The following is a 26,937-nucleotide window of genomic DNA, read 5'->3' on the forward strand; positions in this document are numbered from 1 at the left end:
CTGCGGCCGGGGAGGGTTGGCCTGGCCCAAAAGTGGAAAACTCCACGATCCCAAACAAAAACGAATGGATGAATACATTGAAAAATATGTTCTTGATGGATAAGATGTCAGCCCTGGTGAAGGATGAGTCAGGCACTTTCAGGGCAGCCTGGGACGGGGTCAGGCAGAAATGCGGATGGGAGGTGCATTAGGGAAGAAGCGGTCCTGGTTTATCGAGAAGGGTGGTATTGATGGCACACAAAAGGGGCGGGAAGGAGAGATTCTCCTAATAGTAAGAGGTGGGGGCATATGTTTGTAGGGGGTTCGGGTGGCCTACGACGAGCCCATCACTAAATCAGGCGATGGCCAAGACAAGCATTATATGGAACGCGTATCCAAAGACCGGGAATACTGTCCCCAGATGGGGAACTAGACTCACAGTGAAGAATCACTGAACTGCCAGATTCATTTTGCACAAGAAACCACCGTTGTTTGTTTGATGAGGGGGGCGAGGAGAGATGAGGGAGGGGAAAGGTTTGGTTCATGAGGACGGGTTAAGCTTTTGAATTGATATATAAATGTGGTCCTTGGTTTTGAATGTTAAAATGCTAATACAAATCTAAAGTAAAAAATCTCATCATACCCTGCTTGCGTTCATCAAGTATATTCTTATAATCAATATAATTTTTTTTCCTTTTGACCTTAACGGGTGCGATTAGAAAAAGGGTCACCAATGTCTTAATATACAGAAAAATAAATTCTTCTAGTAATTCATAGATAATGAGAATACATTTAACTAACAAAATAATCATAACCTCCCGTCCCCATTTAAAAGATGATTATAAGATCTTTATGCTCAAGTCTTGAGACTGAAGTATACATTTTCTAAACGTTCTAAAGCACAACACCTGTGTTTTTTCACATTACAAAACTAAGTGTGTAATGGTTTCCAGTGTGGATGTTTGGTTACATAAACAACAACCTCAGCTTTCCTTTGGTGTTCCTCAACGCAGTCCCTAGGTTTCCAAAGTACTCAAGTACTCGTATATAACGATCTGTATTTTTTAGCCAGAAAAAAAATACGAGGGTATCTAGGCATGGATTCATAACTTTTCCAAATGTTTCTGTATTCTTTCAGAAATATATACTTGTCCAAATGATTGTGCCTATTCCAGTCATACTGTCTTAAATTTGTTTTAACTTTGCCTGGAGTGGATGCTAATAGCTCACAACAACAAAGGTTAGGCAAAGATAAGGAAAAAGGAAGAAATAATAGGGAAGGACATCCAGGCAAACAAAGGAAGAATTTTAAAAAAAGGGAAGGAACGAGAAAGTGCCAAAGAAAGAAAAAATATAAAGGAAAGAAGGAGGAAAAATTAATAGAAAGGGGGAAATGACCTGGAAGAAAGAAAAAAAATGAATAAAACAAAGGTTATATGTGATTTGAATACTGGGATAACAGCAGAATACATATATAACACTATGAAAAATAACTATATACCATTTTCATCGAGCCGAATATCTACTTGCAGTCTGTATATATTGTCTCAAAATGGCATCTAATGGATTATACAATAATACGTTTCCATTTCTACTTAAGTTTTTATGGTAGTTTATTATTTTTTTTTACCTAACCTAACACATATGCCACCTGCATTTGACATAAAAAAATACCTTTTAACGGGGGTGAACCGCCCTCCCCCCCCCCACCCCATCCCTCAACAACACATGAAACATCCCTTAATCCCTCCTGTTTCTTTTAATAACTGTACCCTTTTTTCAAATATCTTTCATACCTGCTATACCGCACTATTAACTAGATTTAGTTGCTTTCATACTCTGTAATGTTTTTTACCCTCTTTACTTTCTTCTTGTCCTCAACTCCTAGATCACATCTTCACTAGGGTTTTTGAACCCTACATGTGCCTGCACATTAAGCCAGCACAGCACCAGAAGTTAGGGCTCAGTGAGACTACAATGTTCTCTAAAGATGCCCCCAAAGATCAAGTTACTTACCCCTGATAACGTTCTTTCGACTGGATGTTCCTCCCACGTATTCCTCATCTTTGATTTATTATATCCAGCTTCAGCTGCTTCTTAAAATATTTTCGTCAGAGGGAGCTGTGCATCCATGGCGTCAACTTGATGTCCCTCGAAGGCCTCCGTCTCGAAGATGATGTCATCTAAGGCATACATAGCATGTGCAGCGACGGTTGGCTTCAGTTCTGTTTTTTCTCTTACAGCAGAAATAGCTGCATAACTACAGGAATTACTACAGCCTTGAAGGAACAAAACCTGTGATAACATAGGAAATTCTACTTTGGGGTAGGCTAGGAGGGCGATGAGGAATACATGGGAGGAACATCCAGTCGAAAGAACATTACCAGGGGTAAGGAACTTCGAATGGATTGTGTCCTCCCACGTATTCCTTATCTTTGATAGACTCTCAAAGCAGTATTTGATTTGGTGGAGGGAGTAGAATTTGTATTTTAATTGTTTTCATGAACCAAGTGCAGGACCGAGGGAAGATTCCAGGCAGTAATGCTTTGTGAATGTGTGGATAGTAGACCACGTTGCAGCTTCACAAATATTTTTTATTGGGGCACCCCTTTGCAGGGCTGTACAGGTAGCCATGCCCCTGGTGGAATGGGCCCTTAAACCTTCCAGAGTATCCTTCCCAGCCAACCTGTAGCATTCTGAAATGGCCAGAACAATCTATCTGGACAAGGTCTGCTTAGAGACAGCCTGCTCCAGTTTGTGGTCCATATAGCCAATGAACAGCTGATCCTCAATACAGAGTTTTGACATTCTAGATATATAAAAACTTAAAGTTTTATGAGGGTCCAACCTATGTAGTCTCTCCTCCTCCTTGCTAGGACGAGGGGGGGCTGGGGGGATAGAAACAAGGCAAAACAATGTTTTTTCCTATGTGGAAATCAGAAATGATTTTGGGTAAAAATGAAGGTTTAACCCTTAGAACAACCCTATCCTTGTGGAAGATAGTAAAGGGCGGTCTGGACGAAAAGTGCCTGTAACTCGCTCACTCTATGGGCTGATGTTAGACCTACCAATAGAATGGTCTTAAAGATTAACAACCTTGAGGGACATGAATGTAAAGGTTCAAAAGGTGCACACAGACATTTTAGAACCAGATTAAGATCCCAAATTGGAACCTGGAAAGGAGATGGGGTGAACACGTTGGTGAGCCCCTTTAGAAATTGTGTCACCAGTGGGATTTTGAAGTATGAACATTCCTCTGACGAGCCCTTAAATATGGACAGTGCCGCCAAATAGCCTTTAATAGTACCAATCTGGAGCCCCAGATTGACTAAAGATAGCAGAAAAGATAAAACATCCAGTGTTTTACATAGAAAAGGATCCACATTCTTTTCTCTGCACCAGTTGCAGAATGTATTCCAACGACAACAGTAGAAAGACTTTGTTGCTGGCCTTCTGGCCGAAAGCAAGATCTCCATTACGTCATCAGGGAGGTCCCAATCCTTGTATCTCAACCTCTCAGAAATCAAGCGTGACTCACGAGAGAAGGTCCTCTCTTTGTGGAAGACGTATTGGAGGACAGATGGACATGCCCAGAAGGACCGGGTAACATGTCCTCCTGGCCCAATTCCAGGCAATTAGCATCATATTTTTCCCGAACATTCTCAACCTCCTGATCACGTGAGGAATGACGGGGACTGGAGGAAAGGCGTACAGGAGTGGAAATTCCCAGTCCACCACAAACTTGTCTCCTAGAGCTCCTTTTGGAGGAAATCCCCTGGAGCAGTATGGTTCGCACTTCCAGTTGACACCGGTCGTGAACAGATCCACTTGAGGGGTTCCCCAAAGGGTGAAGATCTCTTGAAGGACTTCCTGAGCTGGTTCCCACTCGTGGGAGACTGTGCTCCGTCTGCTCAGAACGTCCGCCGCTGTGTTCTCCTCTGTGGCTAGGTGAACTGCCAATAGGGAGATTCCTTCTTGTATTGCCCAGTACCAGAACTGCATTGCATCTCTGCACAGCGGTAGTGACCCTACACCTCCTCTCTTGTTGAGGTAGTACATGGCCACTTTGTTGTCCATCATTATCAGGGCATTCCTTCCATGTACAGAGGGCAGGAAGACCTTCAGCGCTAGTCCGAATGCCCTCAGCTCCAAATGATTGATATGTAGTTTGGACTCTGATGGAGACCAACGACCGCTGACTGTCATATCGTTGGTGTGGGCTCCCCACCCCGTGAGGGAGACGTCTGTTACTACTGTTATCTACGGCCATGGATGCAACAATTGTTCTCCCTTCAGAATGTTGTCCTCGCAGGCCCACCGCAGAAGATCCTGTGTGACCCTGCTTGGAACCTGAAGTAGGCCTGACATCTTTCCTGAGAACTGGGACCATTGAGTTTTTAGAGCCCATTAAAGGGAACTCATTCTCAGGCGGGCCTGTGGCCCCAAAAAAATGCAGGATGCCATCAGGCCGAGCAACCTTTAAATAAATTAATTTAAAAATAAATTTAAAAAAAAACAAATAATCGAAGGCTGGGAGACACTGGCCACTTTGAAATTTGGTGACCATCTGAAGAATGTCTTGAGCCCTCATCCAGGGTGGCAAGCTCATTCCCAAAGATGTATCCAGAACAGCTCTGATGAATTGGAGTTTCTGAGAAGGTGTCATATGGGACTTCTTGTAATTGAAGGAGAAGTCCAGTCTGTGAAGGCAGTGGCAGGTGACGTTGACATGGTCCAGGACTTGTTCTGGAGAACGTGCCCTGATCAGCCAGTCGTCCAGGTAGGGGTAGACGTGAATCCCCCATCTACTGAGACGCGCTGCCACCACCACCATCAGTTTGGTGAAAAGTTTCAGGCGGAGGTCAGCCCGAATGGCAGAACTCGAAATTGATAGTGAGAACTGCCAACTGCGAACCTCAGATATTTTCTGTCCTTGAGATGGCTTGGCACATTAAAATAAGCATCCTGAAGGTCCAATGACACCAAGCAATCCTGGTGTTGGAGGGCCTGAAGGATCTGAGAAAGTGTGACCATCTTTAACTTCTTCTTCCTAAGAAACTTGTTCAAGTATCTGAAATCCAAGATGGGTCTCAGTCCTCCGCCCTTCTTGGGTATTAGGAAATAAGGGGAATACCAACCCTTGTTCCTCTCCACTACAGGCACTGGTTCTATAGTGCCTTTCTCTAGCAGGGTTAAAACCTCCTGCACAAGGAGCAGTTCTGGAATCTCAAAGAGTGGTTCCCCGGTGGATTGTTCTGAGGTCTTTGTATAAAAGGAAGGAAGTAACTGTGGGCTACGGTTTTCAAGGCCCAAGCATCCAAAGTAATGTCTCACCATTCTTTTGTGACTCAAGACCTCAGACAGGTTTTGAGGCGGCTGATGCAGCGGCAGATGGTAAAGAAGCCCCTGCTTCAACTGGCTTTGCATCTCTTCCTCGTCCACCACAAGGAAATCATTGTTGGTCCCCTTAACTGGCCATTCCACTCGCTCTTCCAACTGAGGAATAGTAGCGAAAAGATCTACCCCTCCAAGGTTGTCCACTAGGTCGAAAAGGCTGAGGTTGCCTAATAGTGGTGCCTAAAGATTTGGCTGCCACCTTCGAGGTCTGCAACTTCTCAAGACTCTCGTCAGCCTTATTGCCAAAAAGGCGAGACCCGTCAAAGGGCATGTTGAGAAGTCTGGACTGCACATTCGGTGCAAAACCCGACTTCCACAACCACACAAACCTGCGCATAATGGTGCTCGTAGCCATGGCTGAATCCAAAGCTGGCTGAAGAGACTCGCACACGGCTTCTTTGCTGTCTCCAACTATGGCTAAGAACCTGTCCTTTTCATCCCTCTCGGGACTGTGCTCTGCCGCCATGGAAATGCAGTCCCATAGAGTGAACGTACATTTTGCAAGGGCACACGTGGAGTTGACAGATTTGAGTGCCATACTCCCTGCGGAAAATACCTTCCTTGCCCATCTATCCACTTGTTTGTCGTCCCTATCTGGGGGGGATGGTAGGGTAAGCAGCATGATTAGATGTTGCAGTAGCTGCCTGCACCACCAGACTCTCTGGATTGTTGTGTTTCGACAGGTAGTCAGGGTCACTACTGGAAGGGCGGTACTTCGTGGTCAAGTTCTTATTTACAGCCGGATTTGTTTCCGGTGTTTCCCAATTCAATGCCACCCTTTTCTGCAAAGCAATATGAAAAGGTAAAATGGGATCTGACTGAGGACCCTTATCTAAGATGCCTGTTAGATCATCTTGTTCGAAAGGCAATGGAGGTCTACTCCATCTGATGCAGTCCACTCCCTTAGACATGAGTTGTCTCAGGAATGAGGGATTTTGCAAATAATGGGTTCGACGCTGGAAGAATCATCGAAACTTTCTTCATTGGCGCCGTAGCTTTTACTAGATCGCTCGGCGTCAATGGCACAGCTGCCAATGTTAGCGCAGCTGGCATCGTTGCCTTCAGTGTTGATTTCAACGTCAAGGGTTTGGCTGGCATCGAAGGAGCCGCCGGCCTCGAAGGGGGTCTATGGTGTCGACGACCTCGACTTGTGCTTCTGACTCGACTGATCCTTCGATGAGACTTCATCGGATCAAGGCCTCAACGGCTCTCGATGCAGATCGTGCCTTCGTCCCGGGCTCGAGGGCGCGCAGGATTTAGATCGAGCCCTTTCCTTCCCGGCTTCTTTGGAAGGCGCGGTAGGAGCATGGGTTGGAGGCTTTTGTTTTTCAAATATTTTGAGTATCGCAGCTCTGAAGGCCTCCCACTCGGCCAGAGTTGGTTTTTTGGTTGGGCAAGAAACCCTCTCTGGGGAAGCGTTGATGACTGTGCCTTCTCTTCGACTTCTTCGAGGACGAAGAAGAGTGGTGGGAGCCACTCCTCGATCTCGACCGATTGGCCTTCTTCCTCCGATGAGAGTCACCTCTCGACCTGTCGGTCGAAGCTTTCTTGGTCGGGATAGGAGATGTAGGGATTGTCACGACTCTCGCCCAAAACCCCCTTTGGCAAACCCATTGGCCAGGTGGAGTCAGGACTCGGGCCTCTAGAGCCTGGCATCCTCTTCAAAAGCCCTCATGGGGCCAGTCCTGGCGCCTATGGCACCAGGCTCATACACCATGAAAAACAATGTGCTTTGGAACTACTTTATTGTATTGTCAGCCAACATGGAGGCATCCACATAGCTTGGTTCCTAAGAACCAAGCTATGCGGTCTAGTGTTTTGGGTGTGGCAGCCTAGGGACTACTTTACCTGGACTATTTTGTTGGGGCTATTTAAACCACACCCGCGCAAGACAACAGGCTTCGCGTTACTTTACAGCTTGCAACTTGACGCTCACCGTGTCCAGCTATTCCCTCGAACCTCAGAGAAGCAGAACCTGCAAGGAGACAAAAGGAACATCATTAGCAGCAGCATCTTACCTGCAGTCTTCATCTTTAAACACTCGCAGCTACTGAGAACAGCTTCCTCAAATCTGCACGCCTCCCGGACAGAACGACCTGAAAGAGGAAGATAGAGGCAACATTAAAGAAAGCAGTAGAGACATTTACAAATTACGAACTGCTCAAAAGGCTTACCTGGCTGGTCGCCTCTCGGCTGGCACCAATCCGGACATTCCACCCGCGCTGAAGAACACCGCGACCTACAAGGAAGGAAAACACAGGTTAGCAAAGGCAAGACTTCGCAGTGCTGCGCATAGCGCTTACTTACTGCATCATAGCGCTCTTAATGCGCCATCATTTACCAGCGGGGCTCAACCAAGCCAGTTCGCCGCGCTGAAGCTCCACATACCTAAGGGAGAAAAAAAGAGACATTCTAATCAAAGAAAGGTATGCAGGATAGCAACAAAACTAAAGAACAGCAATAAGACCTACCTGAACAATATCAAACGGGCCGGCGTCAGTGAAGTAACTGGACCGCACTCGCCCATGAAAGACAACGCGCCAATGCCATGAAAGACAACGCGCCCCTGCAAAGAAGGTAGGACGGAGAGCACGCCTAATTCTACCACAAGGCAGAACCTTCCCCGCAGACTACATCAGGGCAAAGCTGAAAAGCATACCAGCGAGTAACCCAGCTGGGTGGCGTCCCTGTGGATACCAGGTGAGCGTAACAGGGATTCAACCTACCTTCAACTTCCCCTTATGCTCCTTCAAGGCCTTTCCAGTCATAGACTGGCACTTGGAGCAGTCCGAGGTGTAATGGTCCCCCCGAGGCACCACAAACAGATTCGATGGGGATCGGTCAAAGAAATTTTCAACCCACAATCCTGACACTTTTTGAACTCTGTCTTCGGGGTTGTCGCTGTTGATGAAGAAGACATTTCGATTTCTCGAAATAACTAAGTCGTCACGAAAGTGAAGAAGCGCGCCGTATTTCTCCAAGCTAAAGCTGTCGCCGAAAAACAGAACTGAAGCCAAAGGGTGCTGCGCATGCTATATATGCCTTCGATGACATCATCCTCAAGACAGAGGCCTTTGAAGGACATTGAGTCGAAGCCATTGACGCAGAGCGCCCTCTGCCAAAAAGAAAATTCCGAAGCAGCCCATGCTGGATATCATAAAAAATGAGGAATATGTGGGAGGACACAATCTATTTGAAAGACTCGTCACCCGAGCGTCTCTAAAGGTTTGGTCATGATGCCTTCTTTGTTGCTCTGTGTTGAGGTCCTTCTACTAGACCCCAATGCCTCTTCCTCCTTAATGAATCACAATAATCTTAATCCTGCCCCTAAGGGGAACGTCCTTGAAGCAGGCCCTTTACTATTCTCCCCTTTTCCTCTTTCCATCTTCTTAGGCACTTCAACATGTCCTCGTATCTCACCCCTTCTCCACTCCCATTCCTCAGCCTGAGGGTGTGTCTGCAGCCCTTCTACTTCTTGTTCGTGTTCTTGATAAGCCTCCTTCTGCAGGTCCTCCTCCCTCTCCCCGCGATGCCTCCTTCTTCCTCTCATGCCTTCATTCCTCTTACAGTTGCCTGACTCTTTAAGATGTTCCTTCTCAACACCTCCTTATTCTTCTCTACATCTTCCTCAATCCTCCTGATGGTCCTCCATTCTTCTTCCTTACTCTGCTCCACCTCACTCCTCATTTTCCTCATCACACCTCCTCCTCAATCCTTTTGATGTTCTTACTTTGCTCCATCTCATCCCTTCCAACGCTGTTCTTTTATTCCACCTTAATGTCCTGGCGCACACACCATATACTCTCTTCAAAGCTCCAGCTCTACAGTCAAACACCCAAACTAGTGCCAAACGACTTGCAGTTTATATAGTGGGCTGAACCTGCATTCCAGGACCATCCTTGCTTAACAGCTCTCAGGTGTTTCTGGGTTTGGTCGACTGTTAATAGATCATTATAAATGCCATATCATATCATGGCTTGTCTGCCAGACCTGTGACCATGCTCCTCCTTTTGTGTCCCTGCAGTCAAGCTTCAGAGAAGGCGGGTACCATCTTGGATTTCCACTTTGTGAACTTGAGGAGCATAGGCTGCTGCAGAGTACTTCTGTGTCTGCCAATTCATAATTTCGTGCTTAGCATTCAGTTGCCCCTCTTATATGTAACTTAAACTGGAAATCCTGGCACTGCCATGTAAACCACATTTAAGGTTTATACACTGGAATCTTGACAGGGTGTAATCATATACTGGATAAGTGAATGCACATTCTCAATTTATTTTATCTGTTTCAGAAAGCCATTGTCCTCCGTTGGTTAAGGGCTCACAATGTTATGCAGAATCTGTGGCATGTCTTAAGTGAATTGTCATTAAGGAATTTTGCATGGGTGTCATATGGATCTATCTCTACTAACTATACGCTCTCTTCTCTAAATTGTCATGCTGCTTTTATGATCATCCTGAAATAGATGTAAAATGTAGAATGCACATTCCCTTGTTTGTGTTAATCTTGTATGTTTTGTATCTGTTCTAAAAACCTATACTCATTTGTGGAGTATTTTTAACGTTTACACCGAAGATATATCACACATATCTTATGATGTTTTATCGTTTGTAAAATATTTTGCTATTTGCACAAGAAGCTACACACTGTATGAGATGTTCTATTCATTATTGTCTAGTTTATATGTTGACTACTTGTCTATTAAGATCAAGTTGTTAGATAGGTTTTACAAAAAGCTTTAATACCTTGTTTTTTATGCATGTGGACTCCTGTCCACTTCCAATGTGACAATATGTTGTATGTTTGTAATCTTGGGATGATAGATATATCTGCATTATATGTAAATGTTGTAACAGTTTGGAATTTCAAACTAAATACAATTATAAATAATGTAAAGAAAATAATATATGCCAGTTTACATGTTAAGGCCCACTTTGTAAGGAGGATTCAGTTCACCTTGAAGTTGGAATACTTCTAATTTCCACTCATTCCCACTATTTCTGGTACTAATTAGTAAAAGATTTCTAACCCTTTGGGTCTGTGTCAGGGAATATAGCACATGGCCTCTTCCAACTAGTCTGTTGTAGACAGAAGGAATTCGGTTGGGGGCCGACCTGAGGGACTATAGAAAATCTAAAGGATGCCCATGTCGTGGATCACATGTGCACTATCCTGTGGACGGTGCAAAATGTAAATTCTGTTTTCTCTGGGGGATTCCCCTTGTGTCAAGCTCAGGGTAGGTTTCTTAACTGGACTGGTGCCAGGATGATTCAGACTTCTCCTATTGCAATGGGAATGTTTTGATGACATGGAGGAGGTCTGCTAGCGCATTCCATATTGCAGGATGCAGTTTCAGCAGCATCAAACAGAACCTTGCACACATAATGTACTGCAAACTAAAGTTTGAATGTTTAGTGAACTGTGCACAGTTCATGTAAAATGGGACATTACCTCATCAATAAAATATCAAGTGGATGATCTGTACAGATGGAATATTTGGGAGCAGCACAGCACGAACAACACTGGTTCTAAACCAGCAGCAGTTGCCCATTTGGTGACTCAGCTCTTCTACCTATTATGTTGTACAATGACACTAATCGTGTGCCTTTGAAAGTTATTTTGCTGTACAACGTGGGCTGATAAATCCATGCCACTTTGCATGTTCCCATAGCCTTGAATAGCCAGTAATCATTTGTCCTGCATGTAAGTCTTGGTCTAAGAAAAGCAATTCATTGGAACAGTGATGTATTCAAAGTAAAAAACATTTAACAATTATTAAAAACAAAACTATGATCTATTCAAGCAGATGTAACTTACCAGCACCAAATGGCACATACGCAAACTTATCTGCTGCTGCTGGGTTATCTTGAAGGTAGCGGTCAGGATTGAAGTCTAAATTTTCCATCCATGTGTCTCTAAGTCTGTGATTTACTGTGGGGGAGACGCAGACCTGGTGACCGGGAGGAATGGTATAACCTGCAACAGTCTAAGGGCAGAGAAAACAGTAAATAAACCCAAGCAAAGCAAGTACAATAGGATCAGATACCTTTTTTAAAATAACTTCTTTTTTATTAACATTTTCGTGTTTAGACAGTACCAACAAACATTAGTAACATGCGCAATACGGACTACCTCCCTCAACCCCGCCCCTGCCCCATATCAAGGATCAAATACCTCGGAGATTTTAATCTAGACAACAAATGAAATTAGACTAATTGGTATGATGACAGGTTATGTAGTATCAATGTGCACATTCTGACTTTAGTCTTAAAGGATTTTGTAAGACCCTAAATGTTTACAAGCCCACTGAGAAGTGTGGTGGATTACTCTCTATGCAATAATAGTTCCAAACTCATCAATAGGGGACGCTGATGCAGATAGTGCTGCAAGCACCCTCTTTAGCCCCGCTGTACATGAAGACAGACAATGGAGCAGCAACAGTCAAGCCACCTATACAGCCAGTCTTAGGGAGAGGAGTTGCTGAAGTGTATGTAAGGCATTGGAAATGTAAAAATAGAAGCAAACGGTTGACTACAAAAGAAAGGACCATTTGCCTGGCTTCCTCCAACCAATATCTAGTGGATGAATGCTGTCTGGCCAGATGAAATAAAAGCTTAGAAAGTAAAAACAAAAAGAGGTTTATTTAGGTCTCAGACACTGCTTTATCTCAGAGCTGAGAGCACACGACATTCGAGTTGGAAGTAGGTGCCATTGCCATGAGCCTTGCAGGTTGCCCGTTTTGTGGGCTTTGGAAAGTTTGAGCAGATGTATTTAGTTACTGAACATGTTTCACTTCTGATTGCTATAATTTTAACCACTTATGGAAGCCTTCGTGATGTACAGAATTGACAATGGTCTCCATGTAAAATAAAAAGAAATATGCACACTGAAAAACATATACACAGCTACAAAGCTATGAAGATTTCCAGACAAAGGAAATAAAAGGATTGAAACTGAGCATTTTAAAGGAAAAAAAGCACACAACTGGAATGTGTAAATGCTATAAAAAAGAATGAGCAAAACTGTGCAACAAATTAACAAGCACACTCACCTGTGGAGTTCTGGCCATTCTCATCATTGTCATTATGGGTGGTCGGAGTCGTAGTGTTTCCTTCAGGCAGCGATCCAGCACACTCATATCCTTCAGCTACAATCAAATGTATAAAAGTAATTGGTTTCCACGTGGCACAATGGATTTCAAAGCATCACTCCGTTTCACATACCCTAATTCTTCACAGTACTGTCGGTCATACTCTGATATTTATGGCTCCTTAGGCCTACTTCACTATCATGATTTACCCTGTCTATGTTCCATATGATTGAGCAGAAGTCTGGTGAAGTCAGTGTAAGGGGATGGATTTGAGCAAATTCAGGAAAGAACTGAAAACAATGTTGTTAACTTCAAATTTTACATGTTTCAGCCACTGTGCTGCTCAATTACCAGGATGTAAAAGCTGCAATGAACATCTTAAGCACACTCAACACCATAAACAACAGTTACCATTGTTCTTGAAAATATAGTTGTGCATTTCACAAATTAATGATAATCCTTAAAAAGACAAAAATAACAAACTAAACAAAACTGAGAGCAAACTAAAAAAGGTCTTTTGCCAGCACCGTAGCAGAAGGTTTTAGTCTGCATATTAATGTATTGTTAATCTTTCACTGAATACAAATAATAATAGGTACCAAGATCTTTAGGCAAGCAATCAACATAAGCCCGGTCAAAACTACTCAGTACTGTGGTAATGGAGGCCTGAAGAAGTACGGCAGGGCCTTGATGCAACAAGACAAAAAAGGATTCTGAGGGACTAGATGGATCCTTCCAGCCAATCCGATGCCCATTTGCTGCTTTGTGAACACAGCCTATTAAGATCTCAAACCCAACTCTTACATTAATGAGCAGAAGTGATGCTGGATTAGAATTTCGGAAGACGCAGAACCAAAAGTGTCCGAAACTGGAAGGCAGAGTTTTTCCATTATTTCCCGAATTTGCTGGTCTGAGATCTCCATCAAGGCATTTAAATAAAGTAATTTTCTTTCACTGGAGAAATGCAAATAGTTTTACTTTTGTTCTTTGTGCCCTGTCACTGCTGGAAAGTTTGGGTTGGTTGAAACTATCTGTAGCCACTCTCTGGAATTGGAATAGCATGGTGATGTCTGGCAATATCGTAATCTCTAGCCTAAGAAAAACCTTTTGGTTTTTAAGCTGTAAGCCTTCTTTTTATGTAGTATTGTTTCACAGGTGGTGGTCTCAGGCTTCTTGCGTTATCTATGAGTTTCATAATTAGCCAGCTAACACTAAAAGAGCTTCCTTTTGACACACACTGAGTTTATGCAAACAATTGGCTCCAAAGCAAGTTCTCTGAGAACTCTCACTTTTTTGTGTCTGAAGATGAGCACACAATGCATCTCTTCCATGTATGCCAACACGATCCGTTCCAGTCGGGAGATGCTAGCCCAGTTCTGGTTTTATGTTTGCATCCTGGGACTTGCAGTTCCGGATTTCCTGTTATAAACTCGGGACAACAAGTCCTAGAATGCAAAGTTAAAACTGGGACTGGACTAGCATCTCCCTAACTGAGCGGGACATGCTGATGTTTTTCCAGACTCAAAAAGGATATACCATTCAGTTCTGCCAGTCTGGTGGCAAATGTGGAGAACATAAGCACCTAACCCTCCAGAATAATTGTGACCGTCTATTTACATTTGTAAATCTATAATTGAAAAAGCAAGGTCATTATTTCAAACCTTTCTTTTGGATCATCAATGTAACTACAGACCAAGAAAACTGCCATTTTAAGGTGCCAGACGCAAAGCTGATGTCAGGGTTCCACAGAAGTGGTGTATCTGCCTATTTTAGTCCAGAAAATCAGGCCAATACTCTTAACAAAGGAAAATAGGCAGTAATAGACAGGCATGTAATGGTCGTGGGTGGATACCTCAGCAAGTTAAGCTTTTGCCTCGGGTATGGGACCAGCCTGCACTTAGGAAAGTACATATTCATGGCATGGCCCACTCAGCCCTTCATCATTCTAAGGTCTATACATTGAATACCAATAAATTAAGTAATAATGGCACCTGTTGTCAAACACATTATTATTACATTGTCTAACCCTTCTTGCCACGTGCACTGATCAGATGAGGTCTTCAGATCAGTTGTATAAGCATGACATTCCACAAAGAGGATCCCTAGTATGACATTGCCTGATGTAAATATGATATGATATGATGATAATGCCTCTTTTCATAAATGGCTTTAATTATTATGAAAAGGCCCCTTTTTAAATTACATATACAAAAATACACTCATCTGGATTGAGAACTACATTTTTTGCAATTATTTTCTATGGGCAAAGGTATATAGTATAACCAGTGATGTTTTAAACAGGTTTGGTTACATCTAGGAGGATAGCTCAGCGGCAACGTGCGCGCCTTGGAAGCAAGACAACACGAAGCAACACAGGTTCGATCCCTGGGTCTGCGCTTAGAAACCTCTGGGTGTTTAACCATGTTATAAATACGCAACTAAGACCAAAAAAAACCAATTACGCTACTAAAAAATAAACAATTCCTGTAACAGCCCGCGAGCTGTGTGAGCGCTTTAAAAATGCAAATACAAAAAATCTATACAAAGTAAAGTCTGCATACATTGCAAATACCAACCTGAAGGTTACTATAATACTTAATGTCACATATTTATGAATCGAAATATAGGCTCTCAAATTACAAATAAAACCTTAAATCACACTACAATACTACTTTACAACTCACTGTAAAGAAAAAAAACCTTGTTAACATGAATATACCATAGTTAAAGTCAGTGTTGTGAAATAGCAATGCGTTGCGAGTGAATGAATATATAATTTACAGTGTGTGTTTATACTAACCCAAATGTTGGTATTTCCATTGTTTGTAGACTTGACTTTTTATAGATAGAAACCATAACATTTTTTGGGAAAATGTTTCACCAATTTCTATTATTTCTGTTAGGGTACAGTGTAGGTGCATTTAAGTGGATTGTAGAGAGTTTTGAGTGCGGATTTCGTCAGAGGGTGACAATTGTGTCAACGGGTATTGATTTTGTGAATGACTGCAGATTGAGGCAAAGAGTGTTGCAGACGTGTGTGGCTTGTGGCAAGTGTCAGATGGTCTGTATAGTGACAAAAGATAGTATGTGGCAGGGGTCATGTAAATAATGGAATAGGATGCTGTAGCCTGATTGTGGTTATCTGTGGATGGTATTGCATATGGTGGCGTAGGCTGATTGTGGGTATGTGTGGATGCGGCTACATACAGTGCTGGAGGATGATGTTATGGATGATGGTGGAGGGTGTGTATGTGGCAACAGAGTTGAGTGGAAATGGGCATGCTGTGAGTCTGGGAACCAAGGCTCATGTTATGGATGGTGGCATAGGGTCCAATTGGTGGTGAGTGCTAATGGTGGCTATGTGGTGGTAGGTGGCATAGGATGCAGATGGTGGTGGATGCTGATGATGTGGGTAGATGGCAGAGGGTGCGTATAGTGGCTTCTGCAGAAACTTCTCTTTTTTAAAAACTTTATTTAATTGCTTGCTATACCATACAGAATTAACATAGCTATTTTTAGCTGAATTGCTGCATGTCCGTATTTCACATTACCAATAGACATATACTACCTGAATTCTGCACGTTATAAGAAAGTGAACATATTTGTTTTTTCAACTTTTTATAACTCTTCTACCACTGCATGCATACCAGATTTGGCCTGCTTGATTGGATCGGTCACAATCAGTTGCTTGCGAATCCCATTGAAGATCCAGCCACGGGTTTAAACATTATATATTGTAAAATGAGATGTTACCTGAACTATACTGCCACAACAGTGCATGTAATAAGTTTTTTTTTATATAGTGCTCCATACCAGATTTATTCCATGTCCAGCTGTATTAATAGCTGTTATTATTATCCACTTCAATGGCACTGTGGAAGGATTATGTTACTGTTTAAAACATGGACCTTGCTCGGGATGGCCCCGCTTTCAGCCTCCTCATTGGCTGAGGGGCTGCCACGCCCCCGGCGAGGACAAGGCGGCTGGAATCCCGGCCAAGAATCAAAGGATTATCGGCCCGGTAAGGACCCGGCGAGAGCCAATCAGAATGTGTGTTGCATTCTGCTCGACTCTCGCTGGGTACGAATAGCTGTTTATTATTATCCACTTCAATGGCACTGTGGAAGGATTTTTATGTTACTGTTTAAAACATGGACCTAGCTCGGGAGCAGCTGAGTGCTGTAGTGGGTATCTAGCATTTTAGCTGGTATATCTTTTAATAGTAGCGCAGTACTGAGCTGAGGTTTGTGCATCAATATGTGAATCCGTTGGGCTAAGACCTGGGTTAGGTGTTGTTGAAAATGCCATGTTTGAGAGGTTTGTGAAATTGGAGAATTGTGGGGGCATTCCAAGCTGATACCGTGATCGAGTTCCAGAGGGTGGGTGCATGACAAGAGAATGATTCATTATTGAGTTGCGTCTTTTCAGTGTGAGCTGCACAAGGAGAGTTTCTCCAATGGCAACTTGCCCTCCACGACATACGTGGCAAATTTAGTATTATTCAGTGCAGTATTACTGGGAGTATGTAAACCTGCGCCTTACTGGAAATCTCACTCTGGGTGCTCACTGGTAATACCTAGCTTTACTCTAAATGTTTGACTGGGAGCTTACTAGGAATGTAAAACTGGGAGATGACTGTAAACGTCAGGATTTAAGGGAAGAGGAGATAGCAGGATGAGGAAAGGGAAGTTATGGAGTAATGAAGGAAGGTGGAGCATGAAAATAAAAGGACAAAGGGAGGAGTCATATGACTATTTACCAAGGCTAATGGTGAAAATTAGTGAAGGAATAATTGAAAGGAATCTACACGTCACCAGAGGGAACCTTAGTAAATGTAGGGAAATCTAAAAGTAATCCAAAATAATGAAATGTAATTCAAGGCACTCTTCAGCAAACTAAAAGTAATCTAAGGTAAACTAAATCAATCCGAAAGTAATCACAACTAATTCAAGGTAATCTGAGGTAGCATGAAATAACATAGGGTAATCCAAAAGTAAGGTAAAATGTAGATCAATCCAAAAAAATCTAAAGGTAAGCCACAGTAATATAAAGCTAATCTCAGGGCATATAATACAAGTTATCTAAATTAATCCAAATTAATCTAAAACACTCAAATGTAACCTAAATGTAATCTAAAACATTTAAACATAATCACAAAAGTATGTAACACAATTTAAAAGTAATGCAAAATAACCTCACAGTAATCTAATGTAGTCCAATGTCATCTTTAAGTGAGCAAGTAGTTCATAATATTTAAAGCAACTGCTTTCATCAGGTATGGTATACTATGATATTCAGGGGCAGTAGCACCGAGGAGGACACGAAGAAAGGTACTGTGAAGCTCCTGTCATTGTGCCAGTGAAAAGTCCAGTATATTTAGTCCTTATACTAGCACTACATCCAGCTGAAATCCGGTTACTAAAACCACTGCAAAGTGGGTAATGCCCCTTGTGAAATAAGAAATATATGTGTACCATAAAGACGTTCCAAAGGGGAAGTGCTGGTACAGGGCCATTGAAACTGATGGGATTGCGGGAGGACTGGGCCTGGCAGTTCATCCCACCTCAGCTATCCTGTCAAGAAAACAGAAGTCACCGGGCCTCATTGAAAGTGTGGCGGTACGGAAACAAGGGGGCCAGTGAGCAGGAGTTTATAATATCCAGTCTTACCCGCTGATAGCAGGACAAGGGCGAATCACTGTGAATCTCATAGCAAACATAGCCATGGCCCCATCAAGCCCCAGGGGGAGGATTGATAGACAGAGAGCCCAGAAATTAATGTTGGAAACTAGAAATTACTGAGTTGCAACAGGGGCAAGGGGGCAGAAAGCAGGTAGACGCAATGTGGAGAGGAGGGTGTCAGGCAAATCCAAGATAACCATACCGCCCCTATCCCAGTGAGCTCCACCACAAATCAGGCAAATAAACTAAGTAAACACAACCAATCTAAACAGACCTCTCATTTGCAGTCATAGTTGCAGCCTGTTATTCTGGAAGCCAACCTAGAAAAGGGAGTAATCCCAAATCGAAGCAGCTCCCTGCATAGTCAGTTGGTGGAGAGCTAGTGAGGAGAGAGCAGATGGTGTGGAACGATAGCTAGAAAGGAAGAGATTGGGGGAGCAGATTATGGTGTGGAGTTGTTAGAGTGTAGAAGAGGAGTTTGGGGAGGAGGGAACTATATCCCTTGGTGTGGTTTTAGTGAGCAGGGAACTATATCCCTGGAGCCAGTACAAGGAGCAGGGAACTATATCCATAAGAAAGTTAAAGGGGTAATACCTAAAAATTGCTGTAGGTCAGTAGGTTGTAGGAAGAGATTTGTTGAAAAGAGCTGGAGAAGGATTGAAGGAAGAGCTTGGTGAAAGTCAGAAGAAGGGAGGTGGAGTCAAGAAGGAGGTTAAGAGACTGGAAAAGACCATAAGGGATGCACAATCGAGGTAGAGGTTAAGGAGGATATGGAACGATCACAAAGGAACAGAAGATGGTTACAGGAAACTCGCACAACTACAGATATCACTTACCTGATGAAGGGCACCATTGCCCGAAACATGTTGTAAACAGGAGACACGCTGAGCTATACCATCTGGTCTTAGCACAGAACTCCTCCTTACTAAGACAGATGTCCTCATGAATTTCTTATACCATGAATGCTACCTTGATATACTACTCATGTGTACTTAACATTCTTTTTTCAAATTTGTGAAAACACAAAAAAGAATTGTATACGTTAAATGGAATTTTCTTTTGTGTTAACAGTTCCCCAATTCTGGAAAGATACAGTTATGTTTTTCTGCTCCGAAACTATGGAAGTGTTTTAATTTTAATTGTTTCTCTGTCAAATGTTGTTGACCAGTAAAACAATTGTACATCACTGAATACAGTGGATATTGAATTAATTCATTTAGGTGATAGTTTTTGCTAGTGTGCCCATGTCATGTTCCCTGAATCCCTCGAGGAACCCCCCCCTTTGCAACATAAACATTGCGTGGCAGCAAGGAAGCAAAACTGTGCTCGCTTACAGAGATGGGTCTGCTAACCACTCCCTTCACTCTTCTGGACCCGACACCTCACTCCCACACTGAGAAGACGGCCACTACTGCAAAGGAATGGGAGGGATCAGACCTTCGCCTCAACAAGGAAGACTTGAACTACAGTCTCACCCTGGAACTGGGCCGTGACACGACTATTTGTGTTGTAATAGGGAAGGACTTAGCAAGGGATTCAGGACCTTTCCAGATAATCGTGCACTTGAAGGTCCATAGCGGCAAACACTGGTGATAAGGTATTCCACACGTTGAGTGTCCCAATCTGTGAAATCTACTGTTCATATTTTTTCAGTTTTGCCCTGAGAATGAGGAACTCTTCACTGGTATAGCTTTAATCAAGTCCTTAAACTATATCTTGGTGTTCAGTATGCCTGTTGATCAAGGTAGACTTCCTGCCATGACTTATTAAAGACAGCACCCGATTAGCTCAGTAAGATAAATGCCTTCAGATATGGATCATGGTTTCCCTGCCCAAGAACAGTTAACACACATTAACAACAACAAAAAAGAAAAGCACAAGTGAGACACTGTGCACCCTGTAAACAATGTTAAACAGTACAACAGAGAATGGTCAGTTAGCAATACATTATGACCATCTATAGATAGGTACAGGGAGGTCTCCAGTAAAATTACATTTGTGTGAAAAGACTCAAAGTAGAAGAAATAAAAAACAGACTTGTTAACCTAGAAGGTAACTGGAAAACACTTCTGAAAGGGATCAGCTGTATATCTTGCTTTTGAATACCAAAGGGTTAAATGTGAACTGTAGGTATTTAACAACCCCTTTGAAGGAGGAGGAAGAGGGAGTGGACACGTGCCTAAACAATATTCCCTACAAACCTGGTCATAATGTAATCCCAGCAGGTCTTCTCCACGGATGGCTTTCTGCTCTGCATAGCACTCTTCCTGAAGGGATTTGTTTTTCGCCAGGAAGAAGCCCATCCATGCACTGGTGGTTGAGGAGGTGTGTTGCCCAGCTAATAGCAGCCCGATAAGCATTCCAGCAATCTCATCATCTGATAAAGGCTGTCCATCCCTAAATCAGGAATACTTATTATTAGCTGTAGCACAGTGTGGGTGTTCAATGTCCACAAAAAGCAAAGCTCACCAAACTAAGCAAGAATAGACCAATAGGATCGACATTTTAAATGCACTGATCAATCAGCAGGGTAACAATTTCAGGCGGAATATGAATGGGTAAAAGTTGTATTAATCAAATAAAAAAAGCCTGCACTTCACCCTCTGCCTAGTAGATTTCTTAAAATGGTCTCTTCCGTGGAAGTATAATCTTAAAATGTGCACATATATAATAGGTATTCTTCATATCATCTCTAACTCCAATTGCCAGCAGGAAGGGTATCCAATCACTTTATGTTATGTTACATACATTTCTAAAGCGCACGGCTACCCTAGGGTATCATGGCGCTGGAGGATTAGGCTGCAGGTTAAACAGGCGATCAAAAAACAAAAATGACAGCTCCACTTAAAACAGGAATGTTTTACGGCTTTCATAAAGGCCAAATTATTAGATATTTTCTTTACGGCCAGTGGGAGCTCATTCCTTAGCACAGCTGCTGCAATGGAAAAGGCTCGACTTCTGATCCGCACACGCCGATAGGGAGGCACCACAAGCAGATCAGCGGCCTATTTGAACATAGCAAGTGAATTTTGATTGAAGAAATTCCACGCCCTGGGCGTGCAGAGCCCGAGGCACGATGCACAATGCTTTAAAGCTAATGCGTTGAGTCACTGGGAGCCAGTGAAGAGTCTGAAGCACCAGAGAGATATGTTGCAGTCGCTGAATCAATCCCTTGGGCTGTGCCAGATATAAAGAGTTGCAGTGATATAAAAGGGATAATACCAACGCTGCTACCACAGGTGGATGGTGAGAAACAGGAATCATGGGAAGCCCTCCTTAAAACTTTAAGCTGAAAGTGGCCAGCTTGAAAGACAGCTGCCACTTGATTGTCCATGGAGAGCGAAGCCGACAGAAGTACACCCAGGTTTTTCACCTTCTCCGCTGGGATTGGCAGTGGACCAATAACAGCTGGCCAGAAAGAGGACACCCATAGTGAAGGATCAGGGGGGCAGCCCACCATCAACACCTCAGTCTTGTCTCAGTTCAATTTAAGCCAGTTGTGGTTCATCCACTCCCCCACGGCCGCCAGGCACGACAACATCTCAACCTGATCAAGATCTAAACGGATCAGGATCCGAGTGTCGTCAGCATAGGAGTAGCACCCGACGCCAAAGGAGCGGATGAGACACACAAGTGCACAGATGTAAATATTACATAGAATCGGAGACAAGGAAGAATCCTGCAGCAATCCACACCCAAGAAGAGAGGAAGCAGAAAGAGAAGGGGGCATGGAGAGAGTACGATCCACCAGAAACGACGTGTACCAGGCCAGTACCTGCCCAGCTATGCCTATCTGGGCAAGACGGGATAGCAGAATGGGGTGGTCGACAATGTTGAATGCTGCTGATCTAACAAAATCAGGGTACTTACTCCCCACCTGCATCCACTAGCCTGGCCATCTCGTCCTGGACAGAGACAACACTACTCTCCGTGCCCCTACCAGGTCTGAAACCAGACTGAGCAGGATCCATTTATTTTAAAATTTGTTTATTGGCATTTTCAGTAATAGCAGTTACATATCTTCCACATTGTGCCTTAGTCATGTTCAAATGCAATACAGTTTACTTTTAACTTTAACAAACAACAACAACTGTCTCCTTAATAAGTTCACATGTTTCAGCTTCCCTCGTGCCAGGGGGAGGGGGAGTGCGGGTAAGGCCGATCAGGTTGCTCATGGGATATGGGAGGTGCTTTCCTGGGGCTCGTAGTGTCTCTTATTGGGTCTCGTTGGGTCTCCTTGCCTGACTTGCAGGTGTGTTCGTTTCGGGGCATTGGATCAGGGTGGTTCGTCGTTAGTGGGGAGAAGCATGTGTCTAGTGAGTTCTTTCCATGCCTTGAGGGCTCTGCTGGACTCATCGGTAGATCTGGCCACACTTTCTTCCCAGGCCTTAGTCTCAGCCTGCAACCATCGTTCTGTCTCTCCTTGCCATGCTTTATATTGTGGTCCAGCGTTTTTTTTCCAGGACATGGCTATAGTTCGTTTGGCCAATATGCACGCTATGTCCATGAGTCTGACTGTGTGCTTTAGCTTGGCTAATCTGGGGTAGGTTCCCAGCAAGCACTCTTCGGGCGACCATTTGTATTTGGTCATGCCTGTTTTTTCGCATGTCTGTTTCACCTTTTCCCACAGTGTCTTCGTTTTGGGGCATTCCCACATCATATGGATTAGGTCTGCTTCCTCCCTCATGCACAAGGTGCAGTTTGACTGCGTTTGTTTGCTAAATCTGGCTATCCGTTTCGGAGTTAGGTAAGTTTGATGCAGTATATTCATCTGTATTTGCCGGAATCAGTGGTTTCTTGACACCGCTTTGGGAAATATGAGCGCTCTATTCCACTCCCCCTCTGTCAGTTCTCTGCCTATATCTATTTCCCCATTTGCTTTTCATCCCCATGCTTCGGGGGTTGGGTGTATCGCTCAGGTGCCTGTATATTTGGGATATTAGCCTGCATCCCTCTCCCATGTTGTACAGCAGAGTTAATAGTGTTTCAGTGTCCGGTTCCTCTGGCCATGTTTCCCATTTACTTTGTGCCGTGGCTCGGACCTTCTGGTACCAAAGGAACTGTCCCGGGTGTATGCCTTCTTTGTCCTGTAGCGTGGTAAACTCTCTAAAGGTGCCTTCTTCGTATAGATCTCCCCAAGCATAGACCCCTTCCCTTTCCCATGATCTGATTTGGTTCAGGTCGGTGGCCGTTGTGTATAGATCTGCAAGCAGTGGGATTTCTGGTGCGTAAGCATTCTGCGTATGAGTGAGTGTTCTCGCTCTGCGCCATATGTCCCTCCCCAGGGTGACTATGTGGGGTGTTGCTCCCAGCAGCTTAGAGGGTACCCAGACCAGTTCTTTCAGGTGGAGCGGGAGACTCATAGTCTGTAGCAGGGGGTTTTCATCGGTAGGTTCGTCAGAGAACCATTTAGATACAAAGCTGAGTTGGGCTGCTAAGTGATATTTTTCTAGATTCGGAAGCTGAATGCCTCCCTGGGCGTATGGTAGGGTTAGTATCGACAGCGCTATTTTGTGCCCGTTTTTTCCCCATATGAACTCCTTTATTAGTGACTCCAGCAGTCGAAAAAAGGTTTTTTTGATATAATAGTGTACATTTTGGAACCCATATAGGAATTGCGGTAATATAATCATTTTGACTATTGAGGCCCTCCCCATCATTGACAGGGGGAGTCGCGACCAAAAGCTCATGGACCTGCGCAGAGCCGGGAGAGCTGCCTTTGTGTTGTATTCATGCATCTGTGTGGGGGTATGCATTATCTGGATGCCTAGGTATCTGAATGTGGTGGTTTGCCATTTTATCCCCACCATCGGGAGTGCCTCCATGTCTACAGGTTTCAGGGCCGCCAGAGGGAACATGCTAGATTTTGACTTGCTGAATTGTATCCCAGATACTTTAGAGTAATTATCCAGAACTTCCAGCATGGTGGGCACGTTGAGGTGTGGGTCTCTAACATATATGAGGACATTGTCCGTGTAAAGCGATATGGTGTGGTCTACCCCTCCTAGCCTTATGCCAGCATCAAAAAACTGCTTCCTAAAGTATATCGCAATGGGTTCCAGCCCCAGTATATACAGCATTGGGGATAGCGGGCAGCCTTGCCTGGTCCCTCTTTGTATGTCCCAGGCTTCTGATACATGTTTCCCGGACTTCACTCTAGCTCTTGGTCTGGTGTATAATATCTGAACCCATCTAATAAACCCAGGTCCGAAGCCGAATCCCTTGATTACGGCCACAAGCCACTCCCAATAGATGGAGTCAAACGCCTTTATGGCATCTAGGGGCATTAATGCATATGAGCTCCCGTCTTCATCAGTTTGCGCTATGATGTGTTGTAACCTGCGCAGATTCATTGATGTGTTTCGGCCTGGTATAAAGCCGCTCTGGTCGATGTGTATTATGTCCCCTATTATTCTGGACAATCGCTTGGCTAGTATTGTAGTTAAGATTTTCGCATCGTAATTAACATTGCCAATGGGTGGTAGGAGTCACACAGATCTGCCGGTTTGTTTGGCTTAAGGATCGGGACCACTAGTGTTTCCCTCATGCTTTCGGGCAGCACTCCCCTCTCATATGCCTCTTGGTATACTTTGTGTAACAAGGGTGTAAGGGATGGCTCATATGCTTTGTAAAACTCTGAGGGCAGACTGTCCGTGCCAGGCGCCTTGCATGTGGTCAGGGACCTGATGGCTTCTGTTATGTCTTCAGGCGTGATTTCGGCGTCTAGTATCAGGGCTTGTTCTGGGGGCATCTTGTGGAGCCCTATCTCATCCAGAGTATCAGTGATCTGCTCTGGAGGGACTTGTTCCTCATGTGGGTAGAGTTGTGCATAGAAGCGTTTAAAAGGGTTGTTTTGTTCTGCTGCATGTGATGTGTGTTCCCTTCCTCATCTCGCAGTGAGGTGATGGGGTGTCTGGGGTGTTCCCTTCGGCATAGCCAAGCCAGCAATCTGCCCGGTCTGTCCGCCTCCGTGTGCGTTCTATTTGTCTTGGCCGTGTAGTCGAGCTTTTCTAGTCTCCTCCACACCATATCATTTTCCTCCCTGAGTTTCCGAAGTTCTGTTTCCCTATTACGAGCCCTTGTGGGCGCTGCTTCCAGCTTTTCTATCTCCTTCTCCAGCTGATCTAGGTCCTTCCTGAGCAGTCTTTTGATTCCCCCTGCTTTCGCAATGATTTCCCCCCTTATCACTGTTTTCAGGGCATCTTATACTGTGCTGCTATGTTCTACACTTCCCTCGTTAATTTCTATGTAGCTGTCTATGGAGTCTTGTAACTCCTCTCTAAAGGTTGGGTCTTTGAGAGCTTCCGCGGGCATTTTCCACATGGGAATCGGGGGTCTAGGGCCATTGTGATTCCATGTTACTAGAAGTGGGGAGTGATCAGATATGGTTCTTCCCAAATATTGCGCTCCTTCCACTTGGGGCAAGTGTTCCCTACCTATGAGGATGTGGTCCAATCTCGTGTATAGTTTATGTGGGGACGAGTAGTACGAGTATCCTCTTAGTGTTGGGTGTGTTTCCCGCCATACATCTGCCAGGTCCAGCCTGTCTATCATTGCGGTCAGTACCATTGTCGCTGCTGATGGGCCCTTCGGGTGGGGAATGGATCCGTCTAATGCCGGGTCACATTCACAGTTAAGATCGCCCCCCCATATGAGCAGGCTATCTCTATGTTGTACAATTTTGGGGTATAGTGAGTCCAGGTGGGCCGGTACATTGCTGTTGGGAAAATAGGAGTTCATTATGCATATTTCTGTCTGCTCTATGTGCCCCCATAGCATTACATATCTCCCCTCCGGGTCTACTGATTTAGTCAGGCGAAAGGGGAGCTGTGGGTGTATCCAGGTGTACACTCCTCTGGCATATTTGGAGTATGTTGTGCCGAATCCCTGCCCTCCCCAGTGTGTTTGGAGTTTGGCCAGTGAGTCCGCCGTGCAGTGGGTCTCCTGTAATAGCGCTATCATCACCCCTTTTCTGTGCAGATAGGTCTTGATTCTGTTTCTGCGGATATATGTCCCCAGATCTCGCACATTCCATGTCAATATTTTAATTGCCGTTGAAGTCATGGTGGTTTAAAGCGGGCACATTGGTCGCTCTGTTCTTCCCTTTTTGTGTGTCCATGTGCATGGTACTGGTGCTAATGATTCCTTCCCTGTGTGGGACAGGGTGCAGACTTCCTCCTCCCTCAGTTCATCCCCTCCCCTCCCTCTTTTCACTTTCGGAGACTTTCCAACAGTAGTAACGTCCATCCTTTTGAATGGAAACGGCAAACAGTGCAACTTTGAACTGCCCCCAGCAGTTGCTTCCAACTTTCAACGCTCAGGGGGTCCCGAGCCTTCCAGGCCACTCCTGGCCTTCCGGATCAGGATGCGTGTAGGTGGATTACCTACACAGTGTCCGTAGGGGTGGGTCGCTTTTTTGTGCTTGTGTGATCCTTCGAGTTCTCGTCCGGTCCAGCTTTCGTCTCAGTATAATTCCACTGTAATTTCATTGTCCGCTTTGGTGGCTTTGCATGGGGGGGGTCTCACTGTTTTTCTTGTTGCGGCGGGTAGGGTGTCATCCCATTTCTGATCTCGGTGGGTCATCTTTGCCATCAGCCACTGAGCAGGATCCATGATGTGAGAGGATTCAAGAAATGTTGACAGTAAAGGTGACACCAGGCATTGCGGAAGTTTAGACAAAAAAGGGAGAAGAGAAATCAGGTGAAAATTAGATAGAACAGAGGGGCTGAGTGATGGCTTCTTTAAAAGAGGAATAACCCTAGCAGTTTTAAGCTCTTGTGGAACCAGTCCTGA

At 44.3% G+C, this 26,937-nt stretch overlaps 1 protein-coding gene across 1 annotated transcript in view; it reads right to left on the minus strand.

Moving 5' to 3' along the window:
- CYP51A1 (cytochrome P450 family 51 subfamily A member 1) overlaps nt 1-26,937 on the minus strand; it is a 131,696-nt gene that overhangs the window by 40,892 nt on the left and 63,867 nt on the right. The window contains exons 7-9 of the mRNA XM_069648427.1: nt 20,346-20,541; nt 12,425-12,520; nt 11,191-11,359 (exon numbers count right to left, since the gene is read on the minus strand). Coding sequence (XP_069504528.1) covers nt 11,191-11,359; nt 12,425-12,520; nt 20,346-20,541 — 461 coding nt within the window. The remainder of the gene's footprint in view (nt 1-11,190; nt 11,360-12,424; nt 12,521-20,345; nt 20,542-26,937) is intronic.

Source organism: Ambystoma mexicanum, chromosome 2q, assembly GCF_040938575.1.
Source record: "Ambystoma mexicanum isolate Mex_15411 chromosome 2q, UKY_AmexF1_1, whole genome shotgun sequence".
Taxonomy (NCBI): domain Eukaryota; kingdom Metazoa; phylum Chordata; class Amphibia; order Caudata; family Ambystomatidae; genus Ambystoma; species Ambystoma mexicanum.